This window comes from Poecilia reticulata, chromosome 6 (genome assembly GCF_904066995.2).
Source record: "Poecilia reticulata chromosome 6, P_reticulata-male-v2, whole genome shotgun sequence".
Classification (NCBI taxonomy): Eukaryota; Metazoa; Chordata; class Actinopteri; order Cyprinodontiformes; family Poeciliidae; genus Poecilia; species Poecilia reticulata.
Genome location: NC_088835.1, coordinates 157,501 through 173,690, shown reverse-complemented (window position 1 = coordinate 173,690; position 16,190 = coordinate 157,501). Strand labels below are relative to the sequence as shown.

General features: G+C 39.3%; 1 protein-coding gene and 1 long non-coding RNA gene across 6 annotated transcripts in view; one reads left to right on the top strand and one right to left on the bottom strand.

Annotated features, from left to right (window-relative positions):
• LOC108165986 (uncharacterized) overlaps nucleotides 1-16,190 on the top strand; it is a 137,229-nt gene that overhangs the window by 85,618 nt on the left and 35,421 nt on the right. The gene's annotated exons all lie outside the window — the stretch shown is intronic.
• The window catches only part of slc7a10b (solute carrier family 7 member 10b), a 68,106-nt gene that overhangs the window by 24,309 nt on the left and 27,607 nt on the right, over nucleotides 1-16,190 (bottom strand). For all 4 annotated transcript variants that reach the window (XR_014087735.1, XM_081607557.1, XM_081607558.1 and 1 more), the window contains exons 4-8: nucleotides 8,596-8,721; nucleotides 8,366-8,519; nucleotides 7,760-7,883; nucleotides 7,291-7,394; nucleotides 7,112-7,208 (exon numbers count right to left, since the gene is read on the bottom strand). Coding sequence is in view for 3 of the 4 variants with exons in the window: in XM_081607557.1 (XP_081463683.1) it covers nucleotides 7,112-7,208; nucleotides 7,291-7,394; nucleotides 7,760-7,883; nucleotides 8,366-8,519; nucleotides 8,596-8,721 (605 nt within the window). In the remaining variant the exon portion in view is untranslated. The remainder of the gene's footprint in view (nucleotides 1-7,111; nucleotides 7,209-7,290; nucleotides 7,395-7,759; nucleotides 7,884-8,365; nucleotides 8,520-8,595; nucleotides 8,722-16,190) is intronic.

Below are 16,190 nucleotides of genomic sequence, written 5' to 3'. Positions count from 1 at the left end.
ACTGTAAAAATTTTATGGACCTGATGAGCTACAATATGGCCTCCTTCATAATAACGTCATATAAATTTAGATAGTTTGACATTTTGTCAACTCCGTCAGATGTCAACTCCATTAGTTTGTTTGACTCTTTCAGTGAAATTGTTGTCAAATCTCACTTAAATGTGCAATTAATTAATTTTAATGTATTTTACATAAATTGCATTACTTCACATGTACCAATTTTTTATTTTACTCACTAGTTTGTCACCACCTACAGTTCTGTGTCAACTCCGTCAGATGGACTTTTTGTTTTTTGTTTTTGATAATATTTATTTTGTTTCTTGAGAAGCATTTGTCTGTAAAATGAGTTAAAATGAGTAAAATATCACTAATAGGGTCATTAAAAATTATTTTATATTTATTTTTGTCAGATGGTGATGACAACGTTCTAATTCAGGTTGTTTAAAAATTTTATTGTTTTAAAAAAGATTTTGCAACTGGGAGCCTGCACCTTAGCATCTTTACATTTCCATAACATCATTTGTCATTTTTGCATACTTAAGGTTTCAGCACGAGGCGTTCTGATTGTGTCTTAACGTGACTTTTACTACGAGACTTTACGGAACTCCAGTTGTGTCCAGTAATAAAGAAACAAAAAAAAAGAAGGCAGCAAATGTGCATGTTGGTTCCACAGGGTTCCCCTGAAAATATAGATCAAATCAGACATTACAGGGTAAAAGTAATTTGAACGGTGGGGCTGGGGTGCCTGGTGTCTGAGCAGGTATAGGTCACCCCTTGCGATAATAAGAAGCTGTTGTCAGAAACCATGATGTTAAGTTTGACTTACGAAGCAATTTTCTAAGACACTAGTCATAATATCCTGTTCAACATAATTCTCAGTACACAAAGTCTAAAAAGTCTATAAACAAGCATAAGAATCACCATAAAGTCATGAGAAAAAAGCTTGTGAAAACATTCTTGCTCCTGAATCTGGCTCAGGAAAATAAATCTAGAGGAGTAAACCCTTCCACAAATTAAATTAACAGATTCACAGGAGAGTTGCATTTTAAAAAATAAAACAATGTCTACATAACTATTGTATTTCATCTCCTCGTGTTCTTTGTTGGATAATTTTTGTAGCTTGATATACTAGTATTAGTAATATCATGTAGTGCGATAGTGACAGAGAGCAACATCAATATTTGTAATAAGTTTTGCATTTGAATCGATGGCAGGAAACTGAGTTGTCATTGTGGTACTTTTATTCAAAGAACTTTTACTCCATAGATAAAAGTGCTACAGAAGGTTCTATATTTAGAACCTTGTAAATACACAATGCTGTATTTACCCCCATTTTTAACATAAAAAGTAACATATTTTAGAGATAACAGTCAAATAAAGAAATTCATGAGTGCGGTTTCAGTATTATTTTCTTAAATATCTTACACAACATAAGATTCTTGAAGGTTTCAATAGTTTCATAAGTTCATATTTGCTGATTCGGTACTGTATCAATGAATATTTATTTTCTCCTTTGTTTTCCTTCAGCTCAGTTAATCCTACTCATAATAAACACATTACACTTTTCTATCAGTCAAGAAAAATAATTGACTTTTACATTCATGCACAACTTTGCTTTCTGTCGTATGGAATCAAAAATTAGAAATAGTTTTAAATCACTGATATAAGGATGAAAAATATCTGATATAAGGATGTTGTGATGTTCCTGCTCCTTGTGTCCAGACATAGTTCCTAAAGGGTAATAAATTGTTGGAGCAGATGACTGGTTCTCTCCTTGGGATCGAATGGACCCAACAGTTTTACAGGTCTCATTCTGTCCTGATAACTAGCCATAGTCTTTCTCCCAGTAAATACAACTATCATCTTTGTATTTTTATTTCTAAATCCTTGTTTAATCCTATTCCTTGTCTTATTACTGTCTCACTCCAGTAGCAGAAGCACTGACATTAAGAAACAACAATCCCTGAATTGCAATATTATCAAACTTCTATAACCGCTGGATCAAATAATTATGAAATTGTGTGTATTTATTCATAGTTTAAAGACATATACTTTTAGGACTGCTGTTTAGTAAAAAGCTGCATGAGCTGTCAACTAGTGTCTAAAACTCAGTCACCTTCTGAGGGAGATCAACAGTTTGACAAACAGCTTGCTTTGTGAAGCACCGCCTCACTGGGAGGGAATCGAAAGGCTAGCATGCCAATCAGGTGCAAGTTGGGCGGGAGAAAGTAAGAGAAACCAGATACTGCATTCATAGCATGAAGAAGACCAGCAAGCAAAGCTTTCACAGAATGAATTCTGTAGAATATCAGAGTACAGGAGATACAGGATAGAAGATTTGACTGAATCAAGACATTGTCCAGAAGTTCAGACTGGGAAGCCTACTGGAACATTGCTAGCCAAGTATGTGGAGCAGGAAAATAGGTTGTAGTTACTTAAATTTATGCAAACCAATTGTCTCAAAAGATTCAATTACTGCAACATGTAAAAGACAAGTGTAGTTACATTGTGCGATTTTGACAAACAATATTCTTAAACTCATCCAAAATATTATTTAATGCATCATTTATTTTACTTTCTGCTTACAGCAGCAGCAATATATTTACTACATGTCATTACTTGACATAGTGGTACTGTTCAAAACCTCTCGGTTTGCTTGAGTAGAAATGGAGTAATGTCTAGGTATGCTAAAATGTGAAACATTTACCACCCAAAATCCTCACTACTTTCAAATAGTTCACTTTTTATTTTATTCTAGTTGTTGCAGACTCAACTTAAATAGATTAACTTGTAAAGCATCTTTTTTTCTTTTTTAAATCCATAAAGTTCCTGCCACTTGTTTAAGATGAGTACAAACAACAAGTTGATGAGAATTAAGTGATGTTCACATGAACTCTTCAATTAAGCAGAATGTTTTATTTTACAGTGAGGAAGGCCAGAGTCTAGCTTTAGCCGACGGCTGGAGGCATCTGATCCACGCTTCAAACTCAGTACCTGTTTACTCATTGGCAAAAATTTGGGAAGATTAAATTTAGTCGACTAAAGAAAGTCAGACGGTTCATTACGAGTGAAATCCCTTGAGGTAGTCAAGTTTCTTGTTTGTTCAGATTTTGCTAGTTATTTCCATAGTATGATTACTAATTAACAGTTGATTCTTTTGTGTCTAATTGCAATCTAATTATTCAGTTCACCATTGAAGTTTTATTATCAGGATTCTGCAAATAGAATATTTTCATAGTATATTTCAATCATTCCTTTCATACAGTCAAAGCTACCTGCAACTATAATTTTGTGAACTATAATTTTAATTCCTTTGAGTATCATGATATTTTACGAAATCTGACTGATATGATCTTCTTCACCGTATACTGATGCTTCACATTGATCATTTATAAGCTTATCAATTATAAGAGGTGTTTGTTTGGTGTCTGTTAGTGAACATTAATGAACAGGTTGTAGATACTTTTAAAAGTAACAAAACAATTTACCATGTTTTGACCAACTCTTGGAGCCTGGTTGTGTAGCGAGCATGTTTTATTCTTTAGGTAAGTGTACCAACAACCAAGGGCGTAGGAACCAGTCTGTCATTGGGGGGGACGCATATCGGAAACCTGACAGATCAGTAAATAGCTTGAGCAGAAATGTCAAACAATTATGCCATCAGTAATGCGTTACTCTAATCTGACCCTTGTTTCAGTAACAAGTATTCTAACATGTTATTATTTACAATCCAATAATCAGATTAAAGTTATGCATAGTATAATGACCATCATTCCAGGATGAACACTCACTTTAGAATTTGCCTCACAACTAGCAAGATAAATACTCTGGTAACACAGACAGTCTACCAGATTCTGATATGTCTTATTGGTCAAAAGACATTTGATTATTGGTCAAAATGCATTGATATAAATTGACTGGTAACTGAACTGGTTCTACCTCTTTCTAAAACCAAAGTAGAAAACGGCTCATAAAATAGAACTCGGCAGTTTTAAACTCAATACAGCAGTTTGACCAACAAAAATAAAATCTAAAAAACAAGTTTTGTTCTTTTTGAACATCTCTCTACATCAGTGCAACAGTTTGATCTACAAAATAAATAAAAATTATACTTTTCACATCTAACAGACCTTTAGCGCCTCACTGTTAACTCAGTCTCATTTCCAGCCCTGCATTCAGTAACTTACCAAATATGATCCATAAAAACACTGAAGCAAAAAGCCCAAATGTTTTTTTTCCTGTCATTTTCAGCCAGAAACATTTAACTGAAATATCTAGATATGTGTTTCTGTCTCTGTCTCCCTCTGACTCTCTGCAGCCTGATGTTCCTGCATGGATTCATGGATTTACAACAGACACTACAGTAATGTACAGTGTCAGAATGTGAACTAAAGATAAAAAGTATGTTTTATCATACAGAATGAGAATTTAAACAACTTAATTTTCAGATGTATACATTATTATACATCTCAACTTTATTTACTGTGTAGCAAAAATTTTCACTAATTAATTTTTTAAACCTCTCCTCAAGCACTTTTCTTATTGTCTCCTAATCATTACCCTTGTAGTGTGGAAATAATGAACAAAATATTGAAACGTTGAAATAAATCAACCTGACATCAATCTTCACCTGTTTTCCTTTGTGGTTTTATTAAAATTAATATAATTTTTATGTCTTCACACTCTGAAACTCCACCTGACTCTCCTATGTCTTCCCTGACCTGCTCCTCTCATAATAAAATAGTTTAGTTCATTTAAAAATTAAAAACAGTTAATACATATTTCAATAAACTAAATGAAGACCTCACCAGAGCTTCCTCACCTTTCTTCATCATTCTAGCACTGCTGTTCTCCTAAATATCTAAATAATATAATATAATAATATATAAATACATATTAAGTGGTCAGTATGATCAGGTGTTGCTCACTCTAAATAATGAAAAGGCTAATTTTGCTGCTGTTTCAGTCTCATTCTAAATCATTGTTACTAGACTAGCTAACTTTTAAACAGCAGTAAAATTTTGAACATGTGACGATCCCAGAATTAAAACCGCTTAACCAAAAAGATTTAGTTCTATATATAAAAGTAAACTGACAAGATGTTATAAACGATCGATATTCATGGCAACATTCCTGACAGATAGTTAACCTCATTCAAACGGAGTTTCTCTGACTCGTCTGCTGCTGCCTTTACTCTGAGCCGTTCAGAGGGGGGAGGAGGGAGGAAGCGCTCTGCTGAATGCGCTGTTGTGCGCCTTCAAAATAAAAGCATGTGAGTTGAAGATTTAAAAATTCTTCGCAACTGCGGTGAAATTATTGGGGGGGACGAATGTGACTCTCTCCAATATTGGGGGGGACATGTCCCACCCGTCCCCCCCGCTTCCTACGCCTATGCTTATATGCATCATTTTTTGTATTACTTTTGGTGCAGGTATTAGGCGGACACTGTGCTTTGCCTGCAGGTAGTTTAAATTAATTTCAGCTGCACACTTTCAAAAGAGTATTCAGATTTTAGTAGTATTTAAGTATTTAAGTAGTATTTAAGTTCACTCTTACTCAGTAACTTCAGTGTTGTTACAACTCTGAAACATTTTTTATTTTTTTGCAGTTTCTTTGTGATACCAGAGTTATTTCACTTAAACATTTAATTTCCTGAGATATTGTCAATTTATTTTCAAGCAAAACTCTCAAAAAGAGCTGTGACTGTGAAGAATGTGACTGTCTCCAATATTGGGGGGGACATGTCCCCCCGTCCCCCCCCCGTTTCCTACGCCTATGCCAACAGCTAACTTAGTTAATGTTATTATAAGCTGGGCCAGGTGTCAGAAGATGTAAGTCTCCGTAAGAGGGGCTACTTGATTAAAAAAAAAAAAAAGCAAAGATTCACTGATTGAATTGTTGGTCGATAGCAAGCATATACTTGAATTTCTGCAACAAGCATTGAATGAAGAGAAAAAAACTATATAAAACCTGAATGAGAAATACAATTACAGATGAGAAATATTTATTGAAATGTATCACAATAGTAAATGTCAGAAAAAAAATCTCTAAGAGTTTAGCAGGGTCAGAGGTCAGCCTCTCTTACCTAGCTATAGGATATCATATTCTGTGGAAGAGTACGAGGTAGGTTTCACCGTATCTTGGTTCAGAGATATGATGCAATCCTTTTAAAGAGGACCATGTGGCATGAATCTGCTGATTTTTCTTTCAGAAGGATTGCCTAATGTATCCTGAGGTGGGCATCACCGGCTGTGGGGTCAGAGGTCAGCCTCTCTTACCTAGCTATAGGATATATCATATTCTGTGAAAGAGTACGAGGTAGGTTTCACCGTATGTTGGCTCAGATATCAGATACACACGCACGCACACATGGCAAACCCCCCCTCCTCCTTGGAAACAGACAGAAGAAAGATTCTGGTTACCCTGCCTCTTATGGGACAAGAGTTAGAGGCAATTAATTCCAGCACTGTGTATCATGAATATAATCTGTTTAAAACCATAAATACTTACAATATTCCTAATCTAATTCAACATGGTTTAGAATATAGTATATTTATTAATTAATTTATATTTATTTATTCACATCAAACTCCAATTAAAATTTGACAGACGGGTGCCAGGGAGGTCAGGAGGTCACAAAGTTCCCATCATATGATATATGTGACATATGTTTGGGGAGGAGAGGGAGGTATCCGGTTACCGGATATGGGGGAGGCGGGTGGGAGGGTTTGATATCAATTAATTCATCAAACTCCGATTAAAATTTGACAGAAGGTTGTATATATATATATATATATATCTCTTTCAGATATACTTATAGGTAGTACACATAATATTTAGTATACTTAAAGTGTACTTTCACAAATTTAAGAATGTTTGAAGTATACTAAAGTTGACTTTTTTTTCACCTGGGTAACATAACTGAACAAGAGGTTTGAACCTGCAGCAGCTGTGTAATGTTTACAAGGTCTACCTAAAAAGGTGGCTAGTGCGTGTTAATAGATGCATTTAAGTCCAGCTACTTTGAAACAAAACAAATACTGCTCATTCAAAGTGCAAATTTCAGACACACGAAAGAAAACACATGATGTGACTGTGTTACTATACATACGCAAACCAGGAGGGCTGGGATGGGCGTACATTTCTTGTAGTGAATCATAGCTAGCAGGCTGGGAAGATGTCCCTCTCTGGCTCCTGAGAAACACAACCTGCAAAGTCATACAGGCCATCAGCAGCTGGGCTTGCAATGCATCAGAAGTTAGAAGAGGCAGGAAATGTTGTCATTTGTACCTTGAAGAGGTGAACAGGTAGCCATTGATTCCCCCAAACGTGGACAGAGCCACTGAGAAGGGCATAATGATAGCAAAGACTCCAAGTAGTTTCTCACCAAATGTCTGAGAAGAGAAACAACAGTCAGTGATTCCTGGAGAGCAGAAGCAATGACTGAGTGGGATCAGGAGGGTTGATGTGAGTGTCACAGGATTATAGTCCAATGCTACCATTATGTAAAATTGCTGAGTTTGCTCCTCCAGCCTCTAAATCACCTTTTGTCTCTTACCTTTTGCCATTTTTTTGCCATTGGAGGCAGGCATATTCATAAGCACAGACATAGACCTTAAATTTGATTTAGCTTGAATAAAGAAATTCTGAAGGAATCTTTATTTATGTTATTTGTCGTCAAAATTAGCTGAGATGAAAAAATGTTTTATAGTTTGTATAAATACACAAATGGGATTTTTCCGTCCATGATATTACTCACAACAGCCACAGCATTGGAGGACAGCAGCTCCTCGGGTGACATGGAAGAAAAGTAGGCGATGTTGGTGAGCGTGTACACAAACGTCACCAGTGGAATGGAGATGTAGATGGCGCGAGGTAGATTCCTTACCAAGTTTACATCATACAGGGCAGCAGGGTGAATACAAAAACAATGAACATGTATTAGTACAAATCTTTGTTGATAAAAAGACAGAAGGTAAATGAAGATGTTTATTGTAGCTGGGAAAAGCCATCACATTATTATTATTATTATTATTATTATTATTATTATTATTATTATTTAAACATAACATTTAAATTTGTGTTTATCATTATTGGGGCTTAATCACTGCCACTAAGCCATTTCAACAGAAGAAAAGAATAAATAAGCCATATATTTGGATTAATTAGGAAAATTAAGCTAGACAGCTATAAGGTAACCAGTCAACTGGAATCAACATTACATATCTTCCTATATTCTTTTCATTATATTTAAGAGATTTATATAAATGTCCACAAAAAGTCAAATATCTTCTAATAATCAGTGCAAGAAGGAAAACCCAATAAGAGAACATCCTACAATGTATTTAGAATGGCAAATATTCACCGTCTGGGGTCAACCACCTCTTCAGTAACGTAATTGAGAAAGTTCCACCCACTGAAGGCAAAAGAGGCCTGCAGGAATGCCAGAGCAACCTGTCCAATGGATGGTGGCTTGTCCATGGAAAAGGTCACCTTAGTAGTCAGTGCCTCATAGTTTCCTATGAAAAAAACAGTTTATTTGGAGTTTTAAATCACATGGATTTAGTAGAAGGGTGTCCTTTGTGAAAGACATACCATTGAAGATCTGTACCAAACCCACAACAATGATGAGACACAAAGCCATAAGTTTTCCCACTGTGAAAACATCCTGGATTCTGGTGGCCATACGGACACTGGAGCAGTTCACCCAGGTCAGCAATACTGAAAGACAAAGTTATTGAGTATTTTGAGAGGCGAGAAAATTGGTCTTTATTACAGGCAAAATCATTTAGAATTTAACCTTCTTCTTTTACATGTTTGAGAGTTCTAATATATGTAGTCTTTCCACAAAATAGGTTCCAATATTTTGTATTTTGAATATGTCAGTCACTTGAAAATATAATACAAACATTCAAGCCTAGTTACTGTGGGGCGACCGTGGCTGTGGAGTAGTGGTCTTATGATCGGAAGGCTGTAGGTCCTATTTCAGCTTTCTCCTGCCACATGTTGATGTGGCCCTGGGCAAGGCACTTAACCAAGAGTTACCTAATGATAAGTGTATAAATGTGTGAATGTTTGTCAGTGTGAATGGGTGTCAGTGTGAATCTATTGCAGAGTGCTTTGAGTGGTCAAAATGATTGGAAAAGTGCTATATAAGTTCAATAAGTTCAATCCATTTACCATTGAGTGCCTTGCAAATTTATAGCAGGAAAAGTATATTTATTTTGAAATATCATGTTGATGATGGAAGAAAGATAATTGTTATGATGGTAAAAACTACATCACTGGCTGGTGAGGAGGCAGCCTGAGGAATAAGTTAGTGTGAGAGCACACAAAAAGCATTGTGCTCAGGGTTGAAAGTAGTTTTAAATTCTTCGGGGTACTAAGACACAAAAGTATATATATATATATATATATATATATATATATATATATATATATATATATATATATATATATATACACGAGGGGGTACCCAAAGGTTTCCAGAATGACGCTGCAGCACGCGCAGTTTTCGTAGTACACGATTCTGCCGCTAGGTATTTGTTCAACCACACCTTCTCAATCAGTGTGCCAAGCGGCCTTGATGTGGAAGGTTTCGTCTACCCGCAGTGAATTTTCTTGTAAGAGCTGTTTTGTCAAGCCGTCGTTTTTCTTCATGGAGAAGTTCTATGAGCAGCGCGCGGCTGAAGCTTTGCTTCCTGCTTTGGAAAAAAGCGGTTGATCATCAATTGACATTTCACCATTTTTAAAGCGGGTGAACCACGAGTAAACTTGAGCTTGACACATAGCGTCATCCTTGTAAGCGGTCTTCAACATTTGAACGGTTTCCGATGTTTTTTTCCCGGCTGGGCTGGATGTGATGACTGTGAGAGATTGGGCGGCACTGGATCTCTGGTCAAATGAGTCGTCATCATCTGAATGGGTTCCATCATCACCGGACTGCATCAGCCAGTTGACCGTGCGGACATCACTTTCCTCCATCACATCAGGTACATCTGGACATAGACCACTTCCATGCGTAGCAGCAGCACTGTCAGATTAATGGTCAGATTCATGGTCCTCAGCACTCTCACAGGGCAAGAAGCTAACAGAGAGTAGCAGGTTTCTGTGGACAACTCTCTCTCTGACCGTTAGGACATCCTTAACTCTGTAGACATTGATATCAGGCTTGACTGATATGACCTCATAAGGGGTAGATTCCCACTTGTTTGCAACCTTGCGTTTCCCCTGTACTCCTCTGTTGGCGATCAGTAATCTGTCTCCAATGACAAGAGGTGATCCCTTGATCTTGCGGTTGTATAGCTTGGCATGGCGAGTCTGTTCTTTGAGGCTGTTTTTCTGCACAATCTGAGCAGCCTCATGTAGATTTTTCTTTAGGTCAGAGACAAAGTCTGAATAGCTGACAACAGTATCATTGGTAAGGGCATGTTGAAACATCACGTCAACAGGTAGACGAGGGATCCTTCCAAACACCAGGTAGAATGGTGCAAACCCTGTTGTCTCATGCTCTGTGCAGTTATAGCAGAAGGTTAGTAGCTGTAGCATTTGTGGCCACTTTGTTTTTGGCTGCGGGGGAAGGGATCTGATCATGTCTCCCAGAGTCCTGTTGAATCTCTCTGCAACACCATTCCCCATGGGGTGATAAGGGGTTGTATGGGATTTCTCTATTCCGGCCATCTCTAGAAGCTCTTTGATTAGCTTGCTCTTAAAGTTGGCCCCTTGGTCAGAATGTATACGGCGAGGAAACCCATAAATGAGAAAGAAGTTGTTCCAGAGACGACGAGCAACTTCCTTGGTAGTCTGATTCTTGCAGGGGAAGGCGTGTGCCATCTTGGAGAAATGATCAGTAACAACTAGAACATCTACAGACTTGTTCCCTTGCTCAGCAGTCCAAAAGTATATGCAGACTAATTCCATAGGCTCTGTAGTGACTATGTTTTGGAGTGGTGCACAACTGTGTGGTTCAGGTGTCTTCCCTACAATGCAGCGCTGACAGGACCGAACATAGTTCATGACATCACGGCTCATGCCACTCCAGAAAAACCTTTGCCTCACTAGAGACAAGGTACGGTGCTGGCCTTGGTGACCTGCTGCGTCATGGAAACCATGAAGAACTTTCTGTTTCATTGAGTCAGGTACTATGAACTGGAGGATTTTCTTGTTCATATGAGGATCTTTCCTTACCTTGTACAGCATGCGATTCTGTATGGTGAGTCTGGTCCAGTGTTTCAACAGCTTAATCACGCTCCTTGATTCATTAGCCCTTTCACGTTTGGTAGGTCTTCTATGTCTCCGTACGAAGTACATGGCTCTGCTGATTGTGTTGTCAGCCTCCTGCCAATCGACAAGCTGACTCTGTGGAAATGCAGATGATTGGTTTTCATCCAGCAGAAAATTGGGGTCAACACCAGTTCCCATCATATGGCTCACACCTCCACTGGACTGAACATTGAGGATGGCAGCAACTTCCTCTGCTGAGACTGAGCCTTTTGTGTTTGGTGGAACTGTGTCTTGAACTGGCTCATTTGGTATCTCACCACCATCATCTACAATAGCTTGACAGTTGTTGGACACTCTGAAGACATCCTGCATGAGTCTGTCATTCACACTGTTGACCTGATCCAACAACAAGGTATATGGCTCATTTACGAGGCGATGACCCACACATGACTGGACAAATGGCTCACGACTAAAGGCGTCTGCAACAATGTTCTTTGAGCCAGGGATGTATTTCAGGTCAAAGTCGCATGCAGCAAGCTTTGCCACCCACCGCTGTTCACATGCATCAAGTCTGGGCTTAGTCAGGATATATGTCAATGGATTATTATCAGTCCATATGGTGAAGTGTCTGCCCTTCAGCCAATGGCTGAATTTATCACATACTGCCCATTTTAATGCAAGAAATTCTAGCCGGTGAGCAGGGTAGTTTAGCTGGGAGCGTGAAAGAGTTCTACTTGCAAAGGCAACTGGCCTAGACACTGTTCCACCAGACGGCAGTTGTGACAGGACTGCTCCAATCCCATCAAAGGATGCGTCGACAGCTAGAATGAATGGGGCTTTGAAATCTGGATGGGCTAGAGTAACACTTGTCATGAGGTCGTGTTTCAGTGTCTCAAAAGCAGTCTGGCATGCATCTGTCCAATCAGCAGGTGTCAGCTTCACATGACCTCTCTTTTTGACAGGTTTGCTACCCTTTTTGTGCTTGTTTTGAGCATCCAGTCCAGCTGTGAGCTTAAACAGTGGTTTTGCCTTTGCGGAACATGCCTCAATAAAGCTTTGATAGTACATTATCATGCCTAGATATGATCTGATTTTGCTAGGGCAAGATGTCCCATCAGACTCCATGAGGTCAGTGACTTGGACATCATTTATGGCTTTCACTTTCGCAGGGTCTGTTTGGACACCATTGTTGCTGATGACATGTCCAAGAAACTTCACAGATCGCCTTAGGAAGAAGTACTTCTTGGGTGCAAGTTTAAGGTTGTGTTCCTTGAGGCGGGAGAAAACCATGTGTAGGCGATGGAGTGCAGTTTCCTCTGTAGGTGCAAAAACCATCAGATCATCGAGGTAGCACAATAGGCTTGTGAAATTCTCATCACCGAATATGGATATCATCATCCTCATGAATGTAGCTCGGCTGTTGCATAGGCCTTGAGGGAGGCGATTGTATTCATGAAGTCCAAATGGAGATGAGAATGCTGTATATTTTTTGTCCTCAGGGTGCAGAGGGACATTATAAAAGCCTGATGTCAGGTCCATTGTTGAGAAGAAGGCATTACCACCAAGAGCAGCCAAAGCATCAGCTTGATGCGGTAGTGGGTAAGCATCCTTCACGGTTCTCGCATTGAGCCATCTAAAGTCAGTGCAGACTCTGAGGTCACCATTTGGTTTCCATACCAGAACAAGTGCAGATGCATATTCACTGTTTTGACTTCTGGATAATGCCTCTCTCTTCCATTTCATTCAGTCATTCTCAGTTTCTCGTACAGGCTTGGTGGTATGCGTCTGTAGGGTAAACGGAACGGTTTGTCATCAACAAGATGGTGAACAAACCCCTTAGCTTCTCCACAGTCCATCTTGTGATGGGAGAAGATTGACTCATGCTGCACAATAAGGTCAAGGAGCTTGTCTTTCCACTGCAGTGGCACTTTGCATGATTTCAGGTCAATATCTTGCAGACCCAGAGCTTTCAGTACATTCATCATGTCCTCCTCTGACTTTGGCTGCACAACTTCACTCTGTACACACTGCACATTACACTCAATCTTGTCTGCTTTTGGCAGGTCCTCAACTGCATTACATGGAGACACATCTGCTAATTTGGCATTTCTCCTCAGTACTACAACTCTGTCTGTCGGATTGATGACCCTAACAGGTACCCATCGATCTCCCCAAAGAGGAGTGACAACTCTGCCAACAAGGATATGTTTTGGCCCAGCTTTAGACCGTGTTGGCTCGACAATCACTGTACTGCCTGCCGGCATAACTGCTGACTCAGGTAACTTGCTCCAGACAAGGTGTTCACTCTGTGGTTTCAGGGTCACAACTCTTGACTTTCACTGTCCCTACTTTATCTGGAATGCAATCACCCCTCCAACGTTCTGTGTTGGATAGCAGTGACAGAAATTGGCAGTGGTCAGGTGTCTGGCCATTATTGGGTGAGGAAACTAGTCTCCAGTAACTGTCAGTGTTCTTTAGTTGGGTTAGAATGTGTTTGATGGCATTGCTGCCAAGAATCATCTGTTCTGTCTGGCCTGGAACAACCATTGTTGGAATTATCATCCTGCATCCATAAACCATGACATCAAGGTCATACATGTCTTTGGGGAAAACCTGTTGTCCACCACAGCCTATGATGACATAATCTTCAGCCGTGCTTTTTGCTATGTCAGGACACTGCTGTAAAAGGGACTGAACAGAGGTCTGAATTATTGTGCAAGCCATTGAACCACTGTCTAACAGTGCTTTGAGGGTGGGCCCATTCTGTACAGACACAGGTGTGTAGAACAGGCTGTTAGTTTCTGCTATTCTTTGGGATCCCTGGAATATCAGTTTCTTGGATGGTACTACTGTACAACTCATAGAGGGATGCATTATCTTGGATTTCTGGTAACTCATTACTGGTGGGTTTATTGAGTTCATCTGCACTGTCCTCCCCTGTGTGCAGACCAGTCAGTTTTCCTGATGCTCTGAAGCAGTTCTTTTAGTTGGACAGTTGTGGCGTGAATGGCCTGGATCATAACACTTGAAACAAAGCCTATTTTCTCGGCAATGTGACAAGGCACTGTGGTCATCAGCTTTGCAAATAATACATGGTTTAATAGTGAAACCATCAATTTTGTCTGTACTGTCTACAGGTCGCCTGGGTGGAGCTCGTCTTCTTACATGTGACTGATCAGAGGCTCCATGCAGCAGAACCTTCTCTAACATGGTCATTACATCTTTAAGGGACACATACTAAGGGCTGTGTGTCTGGGGGTACTCCTGACTGTTATGTGTAGGGACTAAGCCATGGCTCACCTCTGCTTTGTGCACTTTAATGTCCACTGTCTTCTCGTGGTGTACTGGGGAAGTTTCTTTACAGCGCATCTCAGCATGGTACTCATTCAGCACCTCGAGGACTTCACATGCTGACCACCTATCAATAGTTTTGGACCTGAAAGTGAGAGCCAGGTCTTTACAGGGACAATTCCTAATAAACATACGGGTCACCTCCATCTCAGGGTTTTCCAATGATTTGCCCTGCTCTCTCAGGCAGTCAGAAGCAAAGTTAGCTGCTCGGTTTAGTCTCAGCCAGTAGTCATATGGGTCTTCCTGGTCTTTGGGCAAAGTCGAGTAAAAGTCAGCTAAGGGGACAGCAGAATAGTTAGTAGAGCCGAAGTGTTTTCTGAGGAGATTATAAATCATGTCAGGGTGAGCAGTAGTATCAATGTTGCTATTTCTAATCCCAAACTTAACTACATTCTTAGCTTTTCCCCTCAGATGCATAAGTATTTCATCAGCCTGTTCTTCAATCTTAACATCGCTTTTCCTAACAAATGTTCTCATCTGATCTTCCCAGTCATGGAATGTAATGGAATCTGAGCCATTACCTGCAAAACATGGAGGTTCTTTGACCTTTCTCTGCATGACAACCCGAACTTGGGATACGCTAGATACACAACCGGACTGACCCACAGTACTCATTACAGTTTGTGTGGTTGTAGAACTGGGAGCAACTGTGTTATGTGGCTGCATGCGTGACATAATGGTGTCAGCCAACTCATGTCCTATCTCCTGAATAACAGATTTCATCTGGGCTGCTACACGCTCAGAACTATCACTATTAGGATTTGGTGTTGGTATAATATTAGGCATACATGTGCTGCCATGATAGTCAACAGGATTATGGACTCTAGCACCAGGAATCTCATCTAATGAGGGCATAAGACCACTTGGAGCAGGACTATCAACAGAAAAAGGAATAGGAGCAAGCACACCTCTTCCCCTACCAATACTAATGGGTGTGCTAAACCAAAAGTGGTTACTTTGATTAGACATTGTTCAGGGGTTTGACAAATGTAAAGATATTCAGAATCCAAAATACAATAGGAAATAAAATCACCAACTTGGAATAAATAAATAAACAAAATAAATCAAAGCAATAAAATAAAACTAGTCATTTGTGAGTTACTGTAATGGCACATAAAAGTTCTCAGTGTACAGTAATATCTTTACACTGCATTGTAATGCTACCGTATCAACTGTGAACATGATCAGATACATAGTGTGAACTGATGTCTTCAAAAACTGATGTGGCAGCTAGGACGATCACAGGTCCGATGAGCTTGATTGAAGTCCAAGGTCACGGCACCAATGTGACAGCTCTTTCTTTACCCTTCCGTCCTGTTATGCACACTCGGAGGCCAGTTGGTTGGTTTTTAGGTGATTTATTGCAATCTGTAATCAGTGGTTGATAAAACACATATGGCGCAGTGAGCCTCTCTACCGGTCAACCTATGGCTCACAACAGAGCGCTGAACCAACTGTGTAATTCACAAACAATTATAGTGAATTCCGACGTTATATTTTCTAGGCCATTTGATCGTATGGTTTTAGAATACAAATAAAAGAATATGAATAATAAATACAACAGCAGTCATTAAAAGCTCTCTGGGGATTAGTGGAAAAGAAACATGTCATGTTGC